This window comes from Hyalella azteca, unplaced genomic scaffold (genome assembly GCF_000764305.2).
Source record: "Hyalella azteca isolate HAZT.00-mixed unplaced genomic scaffold, Hazt_2.0.2 contig14656, whole genome shotgun sequence".
Classification (NCBI taxonomy): Eukaryota; Metazoa; Arthropoda; class Malacostraca; order Amphipoda; family Hyalellidae; genus Hyalella; species Hyalella azteca.
In genome coordinates this window covers 406,274-422,956 of record NW_025944533.1, presented here as the reverse complement: position 1 = coordinate 422,956, position 16,683 = coordinate 406,274, and the positions used below count along the sequence as shown (strand labels likewise).

The following is a 16,683-nucleotide window of genomic DNA, read 5'->3' as shown; positions in this document are numbered from 1 at the left end:
GGCTATAAAGCTGTTTTTCCGAGGCTTGTTTATTCTCTCTTAGGGATGCCCTTGAATATTTCTCGCGATTGAGCTTGTATCGATGGCCTGTTAGGAACATACGCTCGGGAAATTTTTATAAGATTTATTACACTTATGGTAAGATGAGTGGGTTAAGGATGAAGCTACTTAATACACAATATTTTAGTAATAGATGGCGAACCTCAGTTGCACTAAATGAGAGCTAAACGTCGTCATAATAAGTTATCACATGAATCGCCACTTAACGTAACTCTTAATGAGGGTTCATTAATTGAAGATTATGAATTTTTTATTTGCTTGACGCCCAGTATGGTGTAAACTAGTTTTGTTATGGCGTAACTATATTCGATTCTGACAAACTGATGAATTTATATTATACAATTTTGCAAGGACTCGAGCATTTTAATATAGTACGAATGACAAACTGATAAGTTTTGATGAATTTATATCATATAATTTTGGAGGCATTCAAGCAATCAATTAAAGTAACGACGTGAATAGATTGACTGCCTTGGATTATTGTATTTAAAAAGTTTACAGAAAATAAACAATTGTCAGTGGTGTCAATTTAATGTAATGATAACTGAGCCAAGATTTGTTGCAAATTGTCCATTTGTGCTCCCCGCTCACTAAATATAGTGTTGCTGCGCGATAAACTGCAACATTCGAGGCTATTGGCACTCGTAAATACCCTCCATCTCTTTTCAATAAATCAATGAGGCTCACAGAAGCAATGTTCTACGCTCCACCGACTATCGGCTCAGAAGCCACGGCAACGCGTCTCTGAAATATGCGATTGAGTTGCTCCCAAACGTCTTTAAATTTATACCCAGACTCGTGCGATGGATGGCAGACTTATATATAACGCCTGGAAGATATATAGAGCACAACCATTTAATTCTGTTCTCATTGAACTCTTATTTTGGTATAATTATTATTTATTTAATTATTCCGCTTATTGGGCAAGCGTAAGTTGGAGGAACTAGTTGCCTCGACTTTCAAGCAAACTCCAATTTTAGAAGCAAAATTCTTAACAAAGCGATTATATCATTCGAAAACGCATTAAAGTATATTTTCCGGTAAATTTCTCTCGTTTTGGCAATTTCAAAATTTGAAAATCAATGTTCACTATTTTCAGGGCCCAATTTTTGTTTCAAAAAATTTATTCGACGGGGAAAAATGTCGAAAGCGTCAAAAGCAACAAAAACTTTGAACGTATCATATGCAATTCGAAAATCTTGATAATTTGAAACTCTTGCTGCACTTATCTATGTGATTACAATCATCAAGTTTCAATTTTTTATGAAACTTTCAAAATCACTTCCAAAATTGCGAATAATATTCAAGGTCTGTGCAAATAATTTTCAAATCTTGTCCTATATTTCTGAACTAAAACCGGCAACGAATAAATTGCTGGCTAATAGTAAAAACATTCACAACTTACTGCCCAATAATCTTCAACTTAATTTCAGATGCATTGAACAAATCTCCTCTGATTGCGAATAAAATTTTACTTCAAGCGTGGAATTTGCACATAATTTATAATACTTTTGGTTCAAATTTCTCGCTCATCCATTTGCAGGCAATGAGTAAGCCTACTTCGAAGTCACCGTCCCGATACTAATCGCACAATTAAATCGGAATCGCACTGGGCGATCGAATTTTTTGTCTCATTTCTTGCCCATTGACGGTACCTTAAAAACAACAGGATGATGCTACTAATGAGCCTCCCAGGTTGATACAAGATTACGATAAACGAGCGAAATTTATTGATGAGCTCGGCTCAGTCTGACAAGCTTTTACGGTCGATATTCTATAGCCGAGTTTTCCTTTTTGAATTGAAATCGAGAAAAAAATCCACAAAAATAATCAATTCATAAAATAAAAATTACCTCCTAAAACTCCCCGACGAATAATGTAGATTTAGCATCCACAAAGCACAGAACTAAATTCTATAATTTTTCAGTCAAACAATAAAATGTTCGTCGCATTTTCCGGCTCATGCGCTATAATCAACAACGTTCATTCCCAGCCAGCCGAGAAGTGCCTCATTCGGATCACAAAATATTGTCTTTAGGGCCATTCAGTTTCTCTTAGTCATGAATGCTGTCTGGCACTTCCAAATCATAAAGCAACTCAAATTCGTGGAAAATATCTCCACTAAACTTTAAATCTGCACATGCAATCGAGCTATCCAGCACAGCGGTCTTCTTTATCATGCATTTTCAAAGCATATCACCCATTCATTTCGTCGGATGCCATGAATTCAATCACTAGCGATGGAGGATGCCAAATCCACACAATTTTGCGTTTGTCCATAAAGTTGGCGGAATCCCCTGGGCTACATTAGTATTTCAGAGCAATATACTGCCTGGCGCATCCGATGGGAGCAAACAACATCCCAGATGACATAAACTAATGAGATTTAGGCGATCGCCGAGGCTGTTTGTTCCTCCACTTATTTACATTATGAAATGTGAGCGTTCGCTCGCAGAAACGCTGGAAGAGCGCACTAGCGTAGTTTTTTTGTAAGTTTTCTGGACTTCAGTTTTGCAAAAAACTAACATCTGTTTCTGAAAAAATTCTTCTGAACTGAAAGTTTTTAATGTGGCTACATACATTAATTGTGTCAATGTAAACTTTACACGTTTGATTCATTCAATATAACTCAATTAATAACACATGCAATCAGTTACACAGAAGGTTTTAGCTTAGGAATCATGAGGTCATTTACTTAGTTTACTGCCACAGTTTCTTGATGAAGATAAGCCATCAATTCTTAACAGAATTTTCCAACATGATATCAGAAGAAAGAGAGTTAGGTAGGTAGCTCTGACACAAGAAATTTAATACATGGCTCCTTTCCAACTTCTCCCCCCCCCCCCCCCACCCTCGAGGCCATCTCCCCACCCTTCCCCCGACCTCAGCGGCACGTCGCGGCAGCGCAGCTCAATTCGCACATTTTTTCTTAGCTTTACTAAAAAGATTTTCAGTTATTTTCCTCATTCTTGAACGCTACGGGAATTTTTCAGTTTGCAGCTATGAAAATTTAATTTAAGTATTAGTTAATATTTACTCTCGAAATCATTTGTACATTTGTCTCGCCCGTTATGATTAATAATACGGGAAGAAAGAACAAAATTTCCAATTTGCAAATTTGTGTTATATTTTTACAGGTTCAATTTGTTGATTTCTTTTATTTGCTCTTGAATATTGATACGATGTGAGTCATTATTATGCGCTTAAGCCTATTCCGTGAAATAATAGTATAAATAAGTAAGAAAATGTGTGTTAATATTTTTGCGAGTGTTTAATTACTTGCACCTCGTTAATTGATTTCAAATTAAAGTTATCATTTTCATCCTGATAATTTATAATTTTTCGTTTTATTTGTAAATCCAATCGAATAGTGAATGATCATTAAAATGGTTTACAGGTTTCCTTGAAATCAAATGAAGTCTATTTATTATTGACAAATAATTTTTACAATTTTCGATAGATGTTTTTCTTGGTGTCTGAACTGTGGATATTTTCCATTTTTGAAATCGCATAATAATTTTTTCTAAATAAAAAATGACTTTTCAGGTTCATTAACTTGTTAATCTCCTTCTGTAACTTGTTCATACATACAACATAATGGCTTAGTTAATCAGTGTTAACTGAATTTAATATCAAATAAAACGTCGTTGCTCCAGGCTATATTTAGTAACATAATTTGACAATTTCTCAACATCAGAAAATAATTTTATCATGTATGGCACTCACGCTAAACTTTGTCTTTTAACCTAATTTTAATAGGCAATATCGTACTTATATGTATATTAGAATTTTATGAGAGATAACATTAATCAAGCTGCCTGCACAACATAACTCCGGTGTGAATAAAAACCAACCGGTATCAAAATTTTGGTCCCCGTTTATTCACCGAATAACCTAAATTCACTTCAAAATTTCTTCAATATCCAGCTATGTATCATCACTGCACAACAACTTAAATAAAATAGTTAGAATGTTTGCCTTACATTTCAGAAAATTCTAGCTAACTTTAAGCTATCATATAATATCGCATGATTGCATGAAAACATAAGTAACGTGACTTCTAATATTAGATAGCATTATTATTACAGCGAATTATTCGTTGAACTTACATTTGTTATCTTTTCATGTAATTTAATAAATTAATTTTCGCCCCCTTTCTCAGAAAACCAATGGCGCGGCTTAGCAGCAAATTGGAACGGTCTGCCTTGGAGTAAGTATTCTATAAAATCATATTATATTACTGCCTAATACTATATAGCTATTTAATATTATATTATTGAATAATATCATATTGCTGTATTAGAAAAAATTTTTGTACTATATGAGCGTGAATTTCATGTCTAGCCTCGTTGCGCCTCAAATTAAAATTTGCAAATAAAGCAATATTGATAAATCATCCTGCCAAAATAATTCGTGTCCTTCATTGATTTCTTAAATTAAACCCATAAAATTCAAGAATATTTGTAAAAATAACCATGTATCAAATAATTTGAATATTTCGGTGATTCGAAGTTAACGTAACGAGTATAAAATGTTTGAAAACATTTGCTGGTCTGACGCAAAAAGCTAAATGGTAGCTAAATATTCAGATGAAATGCAAGCCGAAAAGTTCTTGGAAAACGATCAACTTGAACGATTAAATTATTATGACTATCTGTAAAATATGAGAAATTTGCAATTTTTCGGTACTAAATCCCAAGCACTTTGGGTAGTTTTTGATTGATCGTTGGAATAGCCGGATTATATGCACTACTTTATTCTACATTCAGTTAACATGGCCAGAAAGTGAGCTATAGTTGTTAAAGCACATCACGGATCTCGAGGACAAATTAGGTCGACGAGCAAGCGCAGGTCACATTACCGAGGCTGTGGAATGGGATGCAAGAGACCTGGGAGTTATCGTTCACTTCGGCTATGGTAAACCTGGGAACCCTTTCAAGGGCTCTAACAGAACGCTTGAAACTGAGTGCAGACGAGCTCTGGGACGAATTTAACGCAGTTCAGGTACCCCTAAGCGTGCTATAGGATCGCTAAGCTTGCATGTAGATACTTTTCTAAATGAGTCTCAGAATTTAAGGATGCATTTCCAAATCACAGAAAGAAATGGTCAAGTAATCCTCAGAAAAAAATCACCCAGTCACATGCATTCAAGTTTTTGCCTGGTCATGAGTTTTGAAGAAGGCACTTTTTCCTTAAACAATCAGCTCTGGCTTTCCTATTGTTTTTTTTTGGAATTTTTTTCAAGGTTAGTGACGCTGTTTTTGTTCAACCCGTTCGGCACCATAAAGTTTTTCCTCTCGCTTCACACCGCGATAATTGTAACCACATAAAAGGATATATCTGCAGGGGTTTAATTTAAAATTCATAGATCTTATTTATTTTAATGTTAGGTACTCTCTCTTGAACTAAATTAATTTTTCTGTTGGCTCAACGTCGAAAGATTATTAAAAATCACTCTTGTTAATGTAAACATATTTCTTAGTGAGGTACGATATTTTTTTGTCGCAACCAATGCATTTAGTCGTGGCCTTGAAAGGCTTAGATCATGGGAGTAAAACGAGTTTTTCACCCTAACACATGGAACGCTGAGGACTAAGTGGTCATAAAAGATTTTTGTTCCATAGAATTTTAGACGCAATACTAGAACCGATCCATCAGGATCATGTTTAGATAATCGTATATACTAGAGCATCGCAACATAATGCTATAAGAACATTTGTCGCCATCGATTTAAAAAAAAAACGCTTTTCGAAAATGCAAGTCGGATTGCCTATGAACAGTTTCAATGGATCCCGTTTCTTCATGCGTATGATTGACGTTCAAAACTGTCATTGAGTTTAGCCTTGTGCTCGATTACTGCGCAAATCTTAATTTGAAACAGGCAACCACACATCTTGCTGATGACACTCAAGACTGAGAGAGTGCGTGACGCCAGTGATTAGGCACCTTATTGGAGATTGCTAACCTTTTATAGCGAGCAAATTTGCTGGGCGCTCTTTAAATGGATGCGCTTAGTTTGATGTATGGCTCATTTTGAGCAGCCAGGCTCTCTGGGCCTAGAATGATCGAACCTTTTCCATCTCCGGGTGGGTGTAGACCTTTCGGGAAATTCGGGTTAAAATTAAAATAAAAACTGTTTTAAAAAATATTTTTTTGTCATTTGAGAATTTTAATTTAGGTAAAATTCTAACACGAAGATTACTTACTATTCTGTCATTAAAATTCGCGCTATATTCCACTATCAGTCATTTTAACACGTTCATTTCGCATATCCAATGTATCATTTGTAGCTTCATCGTTCATGCATCGCTTTCGCATTAAATTAAAAGAAACGTTACAGTCAAGTCATAGTTAACAAGGTTTACTTTTATTATGCTTTGTTATATGCGTGCATTTCATGCTATCGGAATTTTTATTCATTAACTGCAAGTTTCAAGGAAAAAAGATCAAATATTGTAACATCCTGTATTTCAATTTCAAAGCTTTTCATGTATTCCTAAAATAATAACGTGAAAACAGTAGTTGAAATTCAGGCACATGTAAATCCCCTTTTCTGTTAATCCTTTTTTTCTTAAGAAATGGAACCAAGCCGAATAATGAATGTGATTCAACCTAAATTTATTCGAATAATTTCAAATTTTTCTGCGTAACGTTTGCATTCTTAGAAACCTACAATCAAAAATATACTCCAGGCAAGATCATTTAACATCGAATCATGTATTTTTACAAGGAAATATTTCTATATAGACATTCCTTACATGAGTAACAAGAGAATTCACATACATATAGGATTTAACAGAACTCACCACAAATATAGGGTTAAGCAGTCCGTCTGATTTTACCGTATAGTTGAAGGTTGCCAGCCACACTCACCACTTCAGAGCTCAGGGTTCGAAGCTCTTGACATGGTGAATGTAGACATTGCCTCGGGAAATTCGGGTTAAAATTAATGTAAAAACTGTTTTAAAAAAATTATTTGAGTCATTTAATAATTTTAATTTAGGCAAAATTCTAACGTGAACATTAGTATTCAGTCATTGAAGTTAGCGATCTTCCTCTATCAGTCATTTTGTTTCGCATATCCATTGCATCATTTGTAATTTCATCGTCCATGCATCGCTTCGTATAAAATTCAAAGAAACGTTACCGTTAAGTCATAGTTAACAAGGTTTACTTCTAATATTATGCTCTGTTATATATGTTGTTTTACAGCTTTCGGGAATGATTTTTAGTCATTGCCTTCAAATTTCAAGGAAGAAGGATTAAAATTTTGTGCCATCTGGTATTTAGATTTCAAAGTTTTTTAATTATTTTTAAAATAATGACGAGAAAACAGTACAAAAAGTGAAATTCAGGCCCACATCAATGCCACTTTTCGCTAATACCTTTTTCTTGAGGACTGCTTTTTCTTCGATAAATATTTCGAAAACATATGAATTTGGAGTGGCTCTCAATGATGGGAAACGTACATGTGTAGATAACAATTTATGGTGTTTATTTACACTGTTTATTTCATTGAATAATTTATATTCCTTCAGAGTTCGAATCGATAAAACAAGCTGAATATTGATTTTGATTCAACCTAAATTGCGAATAGTTTCAAAATTTTTCGCATAAAGATCGCATTCTTAGAAACCTGGAATTATATATATATCCTCCATGCAAGATGATTTTATATCGAATCATGAATTTTTAAGAAGTAAATTTTGCTATATATACATTCATTACGCGAGTGACAGTAGAACTCGCATATATATAGGAAATTTTACATAAATCACCCTTATATTTTGGGTGAGTTCTGAGGTGAGTATATACATTATACTCACCCTTGTATATAGGGTTAAGCAGTCCGTCTGATTTTGCCGTATAGTTGAAGGTTGCCAGCCACACTCACCACTTCAGAGCTCAGGGTTCGAAGCTCTTGACAATCCACAGGCCGGGTAATGGCGGGGCCTTGACGTATGGCATCCGGCAAATATCAAAGCCTGATTGAGCTGCAAAGAAAGCTTCTGAGCTCTCGGTGCCTGCCGCGCCAAGAAGCAATTGAAAAGACTTATAAGCTCTGAAATATTCTCAGGTTCTTGAAAAGTAGTAGATGCTAATGTATTTTGGATAGTTAGTCTTGAAAGTCGAAAATAATATCAAGTAAAAAGAGAAAAATGTAAATTTTTTGGGTGAGGTTAGTAGTAAGAAAATTAATTTTTGAATTTGCGTAAAAACTAGTTATATTTCCTCGCTGCAAATACAGTACATTGGATTGTGTTTCTATTTCTAATTCATCCATGGAAATAATACATAATTACCAATGCCAATGGAAATGAAATTGAAAATTCACTCAAAGCTAGAGATAAACGTTATTAAGATAAGTCTTTTCGGTAGTTTTTATTAGTCATTGCATTGACCAAGCTCCATTATTCAGAAGAAATTTTCTAATAGGGAGTTCTTATTAGTCATTGCATTGACCAAGCATCAATCAATTATGCATTGACCAAGCTTCACTATTATTAAGAAATTTTTTCTAATAATATTCATTCCGCAGGTCCGAACGGGTGTCCCCGGCGCCGGGGGAGGCAGACCTACACCAGATTCCAAACTCTGGAACTCGAGAAAGAATTTCACTTCAACCATTACTTGACGAGGCGACGGAGGATAGAGATCGCACACGCCCTCTGCCTCACAGAACGACAGGTGACTACATGTGGTTATGCCGAGTTATTTCAGTATACCTCACTTTTTAATAGGAATTGAATATACTGCGATGCTTTAGAATGATGCTTTAGAGTAAAATGTATGAGGGATTATAAGGCGAGAAGAGAAGTTGCAAAAAAAGGTTGCAATGAATTTGATTCACAGGTAATCGTTTTGAGTAAATTTTAATTTAAAAATCAGTTTTTGCGCTGTCAAGCGAAATGAAATATGCAAATTTTAACTAAAATCATTCGGTACTTCGTTAATAAATGGTACAACCTTTCCTTTAATTTTTTTAGTGCGATTTTTCGAATTGCAATGATTCGTTCAAACAATATAATACGTTCTTCTGATTTTTTTGAGCCTTTACTTCGGTCTGCTGACTCATAACATTCTTAAAAACAAAATTGTTAGAAGAAAAATTCTAAGCTATGACCCAAGAGCCATCGTGACACTCATTATCAGTGGATTATCTTGAAGAGAAACTCTCGAGAAGAAATCAAAGAACAAAAGTGCGCGTATTACTCGCGTAATAAAGAAACTTGAAGTTTAAGGCTCCACCTCCATCTGCTTATGAATTATTAGCGATGTTATCGTCTGTGCACGCAACTTGTGTCTCGAGATCTGACGTCTCTATCTTCGCTTAAGACTCAATCGATTCGATGATTCTTTGAGACTTACAAGAAGACTGTATGATCGTAAACGATCAGAGGAACTGCTCAAAGATATTTTGTCAAAGTTTTTAACTTTTTATTTGAATTTATCACATCATCAGACAATGGGTAAACGTTTTCTCTGAAAATATTTTCACAATATAGTTTTATATAACGACCATCTCACTCAAACTACTATCTCTTCCATGTCAGAAATCATCACAAATCCTTTAAAAAATTCAAGCTGATCTCATTTTCAGCATTTTCAAAAAGGAGACAATCGTATTGCAGCTTAAAATCAGAATCTTTTAAATTTAATTCATTTCATTCCTCATTCATTCTTTTCATTTTTATTCAACTCATGCGACGGAAATTGGAAATTTAATTGAATTTTTACCGTAGATATTGAAATGAATTTTATGACGCTTTTCCTCCGTGGATTTGTCGCGTGTTTGCCGAGCAGGAAGGTGTGAGACGAGGGCGTCTGTGCCGAGATATTTTACGATGTCTTTAGACGTCGTAATGACCGATAGCGAGCTTTTTAGCTGCAAAGCGGCAAATATACGAGGACCGAGCCTGGACAACTTGTGATACCTACTTATGATGATGACTTGTTAATGGATAGATAACTTAAGAAATTTTGCACCGAGGGCCACCGTTATCTGATGAGTTCTATAAAGATGCTTCTAATTCAATAGAGATAATTTTTTATAACCTATCATCTAGCGAGATTTTAGTTCAAGATTTATTTAATAAGAAAGATTGCAAGCTAGCAGAGCAGAATAGAATCTTCTTGTTTCATGAAGCAGCGGCGTCACGCTGAGCGAAGATCAACTAATTAAAAAAATCAAGAGGCTTCATGAAAAAATTATAATTCATTCCAGAAAAATACAAAAAGAGATAGTATTATAGTTCGAATAGTTTATTTAATGATTTAGACCAATTAATATCTCTCTTTAATGGTTTCAATTAAGCTTTCAAATTGACTATATAAACCAAACTTGACACTATCTATAGCATAACAATGTTCACAAAAAAATGCTAAGCGCCGTGTCTATAAAAGTGATGTTATGGCTCTCTTGAGCGCTCCCAAATGGCACTATTTGGCCACTGTTTACGTACTTGTGGGCGCATATTTGTCCATTTTAGTGTTTATAAATGAGTCGCGGTGACTTTTTTACTCCGAGCCCAGAGATTTATAGTGAAGTGCTGCGTCATCACGCATTAGTCAGGGTAGTCCCGGGATGGAAATTAGCCTGCGATGACATGCAATCTTCTCGGCGCTCTGAACCTAAGCAACGTACGTACGTCTGCGAGGCCTTTGCCCTCCGCTGAACTTTATTACATAGCTCACTCAGAGAAATTTATCCGTCTTTGTCCAAATATCGATGTATTTTTGCCCTTCTTTGGTTCAGTTGGGCCCAGTTTTGTCCGGGAAATAGGACGTATCAGTGCTACATGCTGCCAGAGTGTAACTTTTTGACCATATCACCCATTAATTTTTATTAGTGTTCATAAGCTTAGCGCCGAAGAATGAGGAAAATGGATTTGATTTTCACTTACGTGCTCCGTACAAATTTAATGCGGCATTTAATATTGCATAATAACGCAAGCAACGGATAGTAAACGGCAATATATGGTCGAATAAGTATGGTTAATTATACATCATTGCATTATCTTGGACGTAAGGTCATAATGATACAATGATGATGATAACTTCATTGACATCAACGCATGATGAGTTATTAATAACCTATCGGTTTTAATCAATCAATGCATTTAAGGACTGAAAACCTTCATTAACCATTGCGAAGATTCAACATGTTACTCTCAATGAAATATGGACCACTTTTTTTGTTGAACCCTGCCACTTTCCATTCATAATACAAGAAAATACAAATTATGACGTCTTTCCTGTAAATCATTATGGAACTTCAGTACCCAGAGTGTACTATCGCTGATCGATTTAATTTGGCGACATTTTGTAGTTTTGGATTAAGGTAGATCCATTTTTATCAGTCCGTTGAATATTACAAAAATGTTTCAATGGTCGCTCACATTAGCACGACGCGATTTCAAGTAGTAAAATTTAGTTAACCAAACGACAAGCCTGACAAAAATTGGTTAAAACAGATAGATTGTAATTTCGTTACTAAATTTTTGCTTAAGCATCATACCAGTCGGAGTCATAACAACTCCCATAGCTAAATGCTTAACATGGAATAATGTTAATTATTTAATGATATTCTGGCGAAAATATACATATAATTTTTCTTAGCAAAAAACAATATTCAAAAGTTTCCAAGAACGGATCGTCCTTCTTTCCTCACTGGATCTCACATTGCAAGCGCATGTTTTTTTATCAAAGCAGGTGCTGCGAATGAACCCATCGAGCCGATATCGATTATACATTAGTTTACTGTGGGGTTCAGCCCCCTTGCCCCCGTTGACCCCTAGAGATGAGATCCCCTCTCTCCAGCCCTACCCCCCTCCCCTCGTTGTCATTTTCCCCTGGGATAAAATAGCTTGTTTCAAGGAGCACTTGCAAAAGTTCAGGTGATTATAGGGAAAGAGAAGACGTTTTACAACGCCCTCTTCATTGGCTGTTCTGCTCCTCTTTCTAGCTTTGCAAGGAGCGTTGTGCTCGAGGGGTTGGAGGGTTCGTGTTTGATAAGTTGCTACCTTCAATTCTAGATCAATTCTTGATTGATAAAAATCAGGTTTTGGGCCAGCATACTTCGAACTATCATTCGATATACTGCCTTTTCGTATTTTTCTTTTTCTGACGCGTGTCCAAAATATAGTTTTTTTTAAAGAATGTTACATAAAATTGAAAAATTTCGTTATTAAAATGCTAATTATTATTAATTAGGAAATTAAAAAAAAATTCCTGCTGCATGAATGGAATACATTTAAGGAATGCATGATGACGGAAAGTAATGCTTAGAATGGCTGCAAAAAACGTCGCCTCTCCTTAACCATTGACCGCATGTTTCGCTCCCGCGCCGCTCAATTCTTTCTGCGTGGATGCAGACTGATTGCGACAGTCTTGTGACCATTAAAAGTAAGCAAAAGGTGCTCAATGTTTTGCCAGAAGCTTTCTGTCAGGCCGGCCAACATACGACACTGTTTATCAGCTGCAGCAAGACTTCTTTGCGCACACACACTAAAGGCTACAGGAAATAGATGGCGCCTCGTGGCACGAACAGAACGTGCAAGTGTCGCGAATATTTTCTAGCGAAACAGGGGATTTCTTGCTCATCTTGTTTAATGGTTTTCAAGTGTAACTTCTTGTCAGAGTTTGCCATTAGTGTTCCTTATGCTACTCTATGAAGTTCTATGCTTATCATGTGTTACTTTTAGTGGTGATACTAACATGTTTGTTAGAGCAATTAAAATCTCTTCAGTTTCCACGCGGGATTTAAGGTTGCTTTCAGAATGCAAGTCCTGCAAATTTTCAAGATCAATTATAATATGTCCTTCGAAAAACCCAAGCCGGAATTACTGCTAGTGCAATTTCATTCAAAGTTGCGTAGATCTAATTCATCTTTTTAACTACTTCAACAATACTGGAAAATTTACTGTCCGCAATTTGTCATCTCGTTTGTTACTGTTTATAATTTATTCTCCCCAGAATTACTCGCTGAGTTCAAATCTTAAAACATTCTCAGTCACTCCCAGAATAATTATCGTGGCAGCCAAGGAAGATTTCGTGCGCAGAAAAACTGATTCAAAGAAAACGAGAATCTCGGGCGACCAGCGGCCGGAGGGCAAAGGGAGTGAAGAGCGGCTAGTATTAAGAGCTCAATGGTAGAGAGGAAGAAGAAAGTGAAGAGCGGTTCCCAAAGAGCTTAATAGTAGAGAAGAAGGAAGTGAAGAGCGGTTCCTAAAGAGCTCAATGGTAGAGAGGAAGAAGGAAGTGAAGAGCGGCTAGTAAAGAGCTCAACGGTAGAGAGGAAGAAGGAATTGAAGAGCGGTTCCTATAAAGAGCTCAACGGTAGAGAGGAATAACAGCTGAGGAAAGCGAGAAAGAAAGCTCTTAGCGGTAATTGGAACGATGATTGGAGATGGGAATTTATCAAATAAATGACTGCATGATGATGAATAAATTCTTGGAGTGAAGGAGGGAGATGAAAACGAGCAAACTATGGGGGAACAGAAGTAGCGTGCAACTTTATTGACAGATAACGAAAATGAATAACGAAATAAGTATTAGAACATGATAACTTAGATTAAGGCAAAATGCTTTTGCACAGGTAATAAACAGAGTTTATCTTTGCAATAAAATTTCATTAAATACTATACATTTCTGTAAAAGATGGGACGAGGAGATAAATGAAAAGGAAGATGCAAAATTACATACGGTAAAAAACATGGCCTTGCGAAAAGTGAGTAGGCCGTTAGATTCATTAAGCGTCCAATTTCCGTGAACGATGAAAATTTATGGGCTATCGAATAAGCTATGAATGGAATTAATATATGATTATGTATTTAATTAAAAGTTTTCAATTCCGTTTAGCCATCAGAAAAATTCATAATAATGTATTTATGACAATATTCGCCGACGAAATAATTTAACGTCCATTGATATCAACTATTATTTCTTTACGACGTACTCATTTAGTAGAGAGGAGGTGTTCATTTTTCTGACTTCAACAAATCAACAAAGGGAGAGGTCAATGAGAGGTCAATTACTTGCCCTTGCCCTTCCCAGAGCAATGTCAAGCAGTTATCTCATTGAAATGTAAAATTTTGAATGTACTGTATCTGTTATTAATGTTTAAGACAGCATTCTCCAACAGCTGATTTTTTGCCCAAAAATAGACGGCAAAGTAGTTTTACGTCTCAAAACTAAAATTCTTCCATAAAAACGCCAAACATTTCCGAAGTCAGAATCAGTTTTTTTTGTGGTTCAATTAACAATTGTGCATTTTATCTTAAACCACAACCCGAGCGTCTTCCATTGTGAGACAGAAAATCGAAGGCTTCGGCGAAGATCGCTGCCGCCGTTGAAGTGAGACGGCGGTCGAGGGAAGTAAGGCTACAATCAAGGGAGGGTGGACCTTAGACGCCCTTAGGTTGCCAGAAGGTGCTATATTCTTCTCCGTGTTGTTGCCTCTGAGGAAGTAAGGCACTTCCTGCTTCAAAATCTGCCTCACGATAACCAAAGACCACCAGTGCATTTCTTTGCGTTGTTTGGGGAGTAGCGCTGCTGTAGTTGGCTTCATAATATTTAAATGAATCGTCGTAAGGTGTGTGTGATATGTATAAAGGTTCAAGTTAGGTTAGTTTAGGAGTTTCATCATTATTCTGAGATGTCATTGTAATTTTCAAAACCTTCTATTCACCGCAAAATCTTTTAATATCATGTTGAGCTATTTTTTCATAATCCGCCCAAATGAATCGTGAATCATTTCTTACCATATATGGCATCATCAGACAGGACATCCTTAATAAAAGTTCGTCTTAAAGACTAACATCAGATTTTACTCCACCACAAGCAAATATTTTTTCAATAATGTATTAATTATTAAATAATTAATATAATAACATAATTAAAACATTAATAATGATAAAAGAGGATAATCTATTTGCATGTGAGACTGTAATGTTGATGTTAATATTTCAACCAACTAATTCCATATTTTTGTTCGCAGGTTAAAATTTGGTTCCAAAATAGGCGTATGAAGTTGAAGAAGGAGCTGCGGGCGGTGAAAGAAATCAATGAACAAGTGCGCAGGGAACGAGACGAACAGGAGAAAAAGGACAACAAAGATAAAAACAAAGATAACGCCAGCAACAGCAGCAGCAGTACCAGCAGCAACGGCAGTAACGGCACCCCAAACAACAGCTCTACCAACAACAACAGTCATTCACTAAGTAGCAACGGTGGACCTGACACTCCTACCAATCCACCACCCATACATGGTGGTGGGGATATTTCTGGTAGTGGGCTATCAGTTGATGGCAAAATCGTGACTTAACCTTCTTGTCCCGATGAACCAACCATATCGAAAATCACCATCGCATTGCCAGTGGCCATTCAATGTGAAGACCATTTATAAATCGCTGGTGATTTTCGATATGAATCTTGTACGGAGCGCAACCACGTTTGCATTGCGTTTGATCCATGATCGCTTAGGTATATGTTGGTCTAAGCAAACCCTTCAATTGTTGTTCATTTTACTTCATCATCCATCAATGCCATGATAAGAAAAGAAGGGCGATTTATGATAAAGTAGATTTATTATTAGTGTTCGAAGATCCAAAAAATAAAACTACCGCTAGCAGCAGCCATAATTCGAGACTATCAATGTAGATATTTCACTGAAAGTTTCCGTGCAATAATAGAAGCAATTCTGCGCCGCGAAGTGCAGTCTCATTTGCAAAATATATTGTAAATGGAGAGCAATCGGAGGGATTCTCCTTGCGTATATTGCCAAATACCTCTCTTGACGAATTATTAACGCTATATGTAACTTAGATGTCTTACCATAAGTTGTACATTGTCATTTAGGAGCTAAGCTAGAATGATTCATTTTTGCCATCGTTCACGCAGTTGAATTGATTCAGTTAGTATAGAGAGGAATTACAATCCTCTTCGGCAAAACTCCATGTTCTCATAGGATGACTGAATGACCGAAAAATTTTGTCTTATTACCTAGTTTTACTTCAGACCAAAATCGTCACTCAATAGCAAACCAATTTGATCTTCTATTAACATTCCCTTCTTCATTTATTCATAGTGAGTTTGGGCGTTAATGAGAGCGTGTCACGAAATAATAGAATTGATTTCAATATTGCATCAGTTTGTATTGTCTTCAAGTATTTATTTTTGTGTGCTCTACTTTTTTGACCTATGAAAATTGAAATATATATTGTAGGATATCTCGCATCTACAAATGAAAATTAGAACATTTTAAAATTAGTCTGACAACCAAATTATCACCCATTGTAATTGAATTTTTTTTTGGCAAATCCTATAAGTTTTCTTGATAAAAACCGGGTTCTGTTTTCAACTCGGAACTCTTAAAACAAACATGAATTCTTGCCGTGGAGCTGTGGCCGAGTGTATCCATGCTCATGTCAGTGATTTGCAAACATGTATCCAATAGGAACTTTAAAACTTACTGTAATTTTATATGTATGTATTTATTGTGCATTTTAGATTCACAGTAATTCTATTTCAAATGTTGAGTAATCAATATGTTTGTTGTCGTAAGTTGGAAAAGCGTGAAATCTATAAATGAACTGAACGGTTAATTATTGTTTCACTGTGTGA

General features: G+C 35.8%; 1 protein-coding gene across 2 annotated transcripts in view; it reads left to right on the top strand.

Annotated features, from left to right (window-relative positions):
* Positions 1-15,576, top strand: part of LOC108667413 (homeobox protein abdominal-A homolog) — a 43,643-nt gene extending 28,067 nt beyond the window's left edge. For both annotated transcript variants that reach the window (XM_047884118.1, XM_018154436.2), the window contains 3 exons: positions 4,223-4,270; positions 8,600-8,748; positions 15,059-15,576. In XM_047884118.1, the coding sequence (XP_047740074.1) occupies positions 4,223-4,270; positions 8,600-8,748; positions 15,059-15,385 (524 nt within the window). In that variant the 3' untranslated portion in view covers positions 15,386-15,576. The remainder of the gene's footprint in view (positions 1-4,222; positions 4,271-8,599; positions 8,749-15,058) is intronic.
* The last annotated feature ends 1,107 nt before the right edge of the window (positions 15,577-16,683 follow it).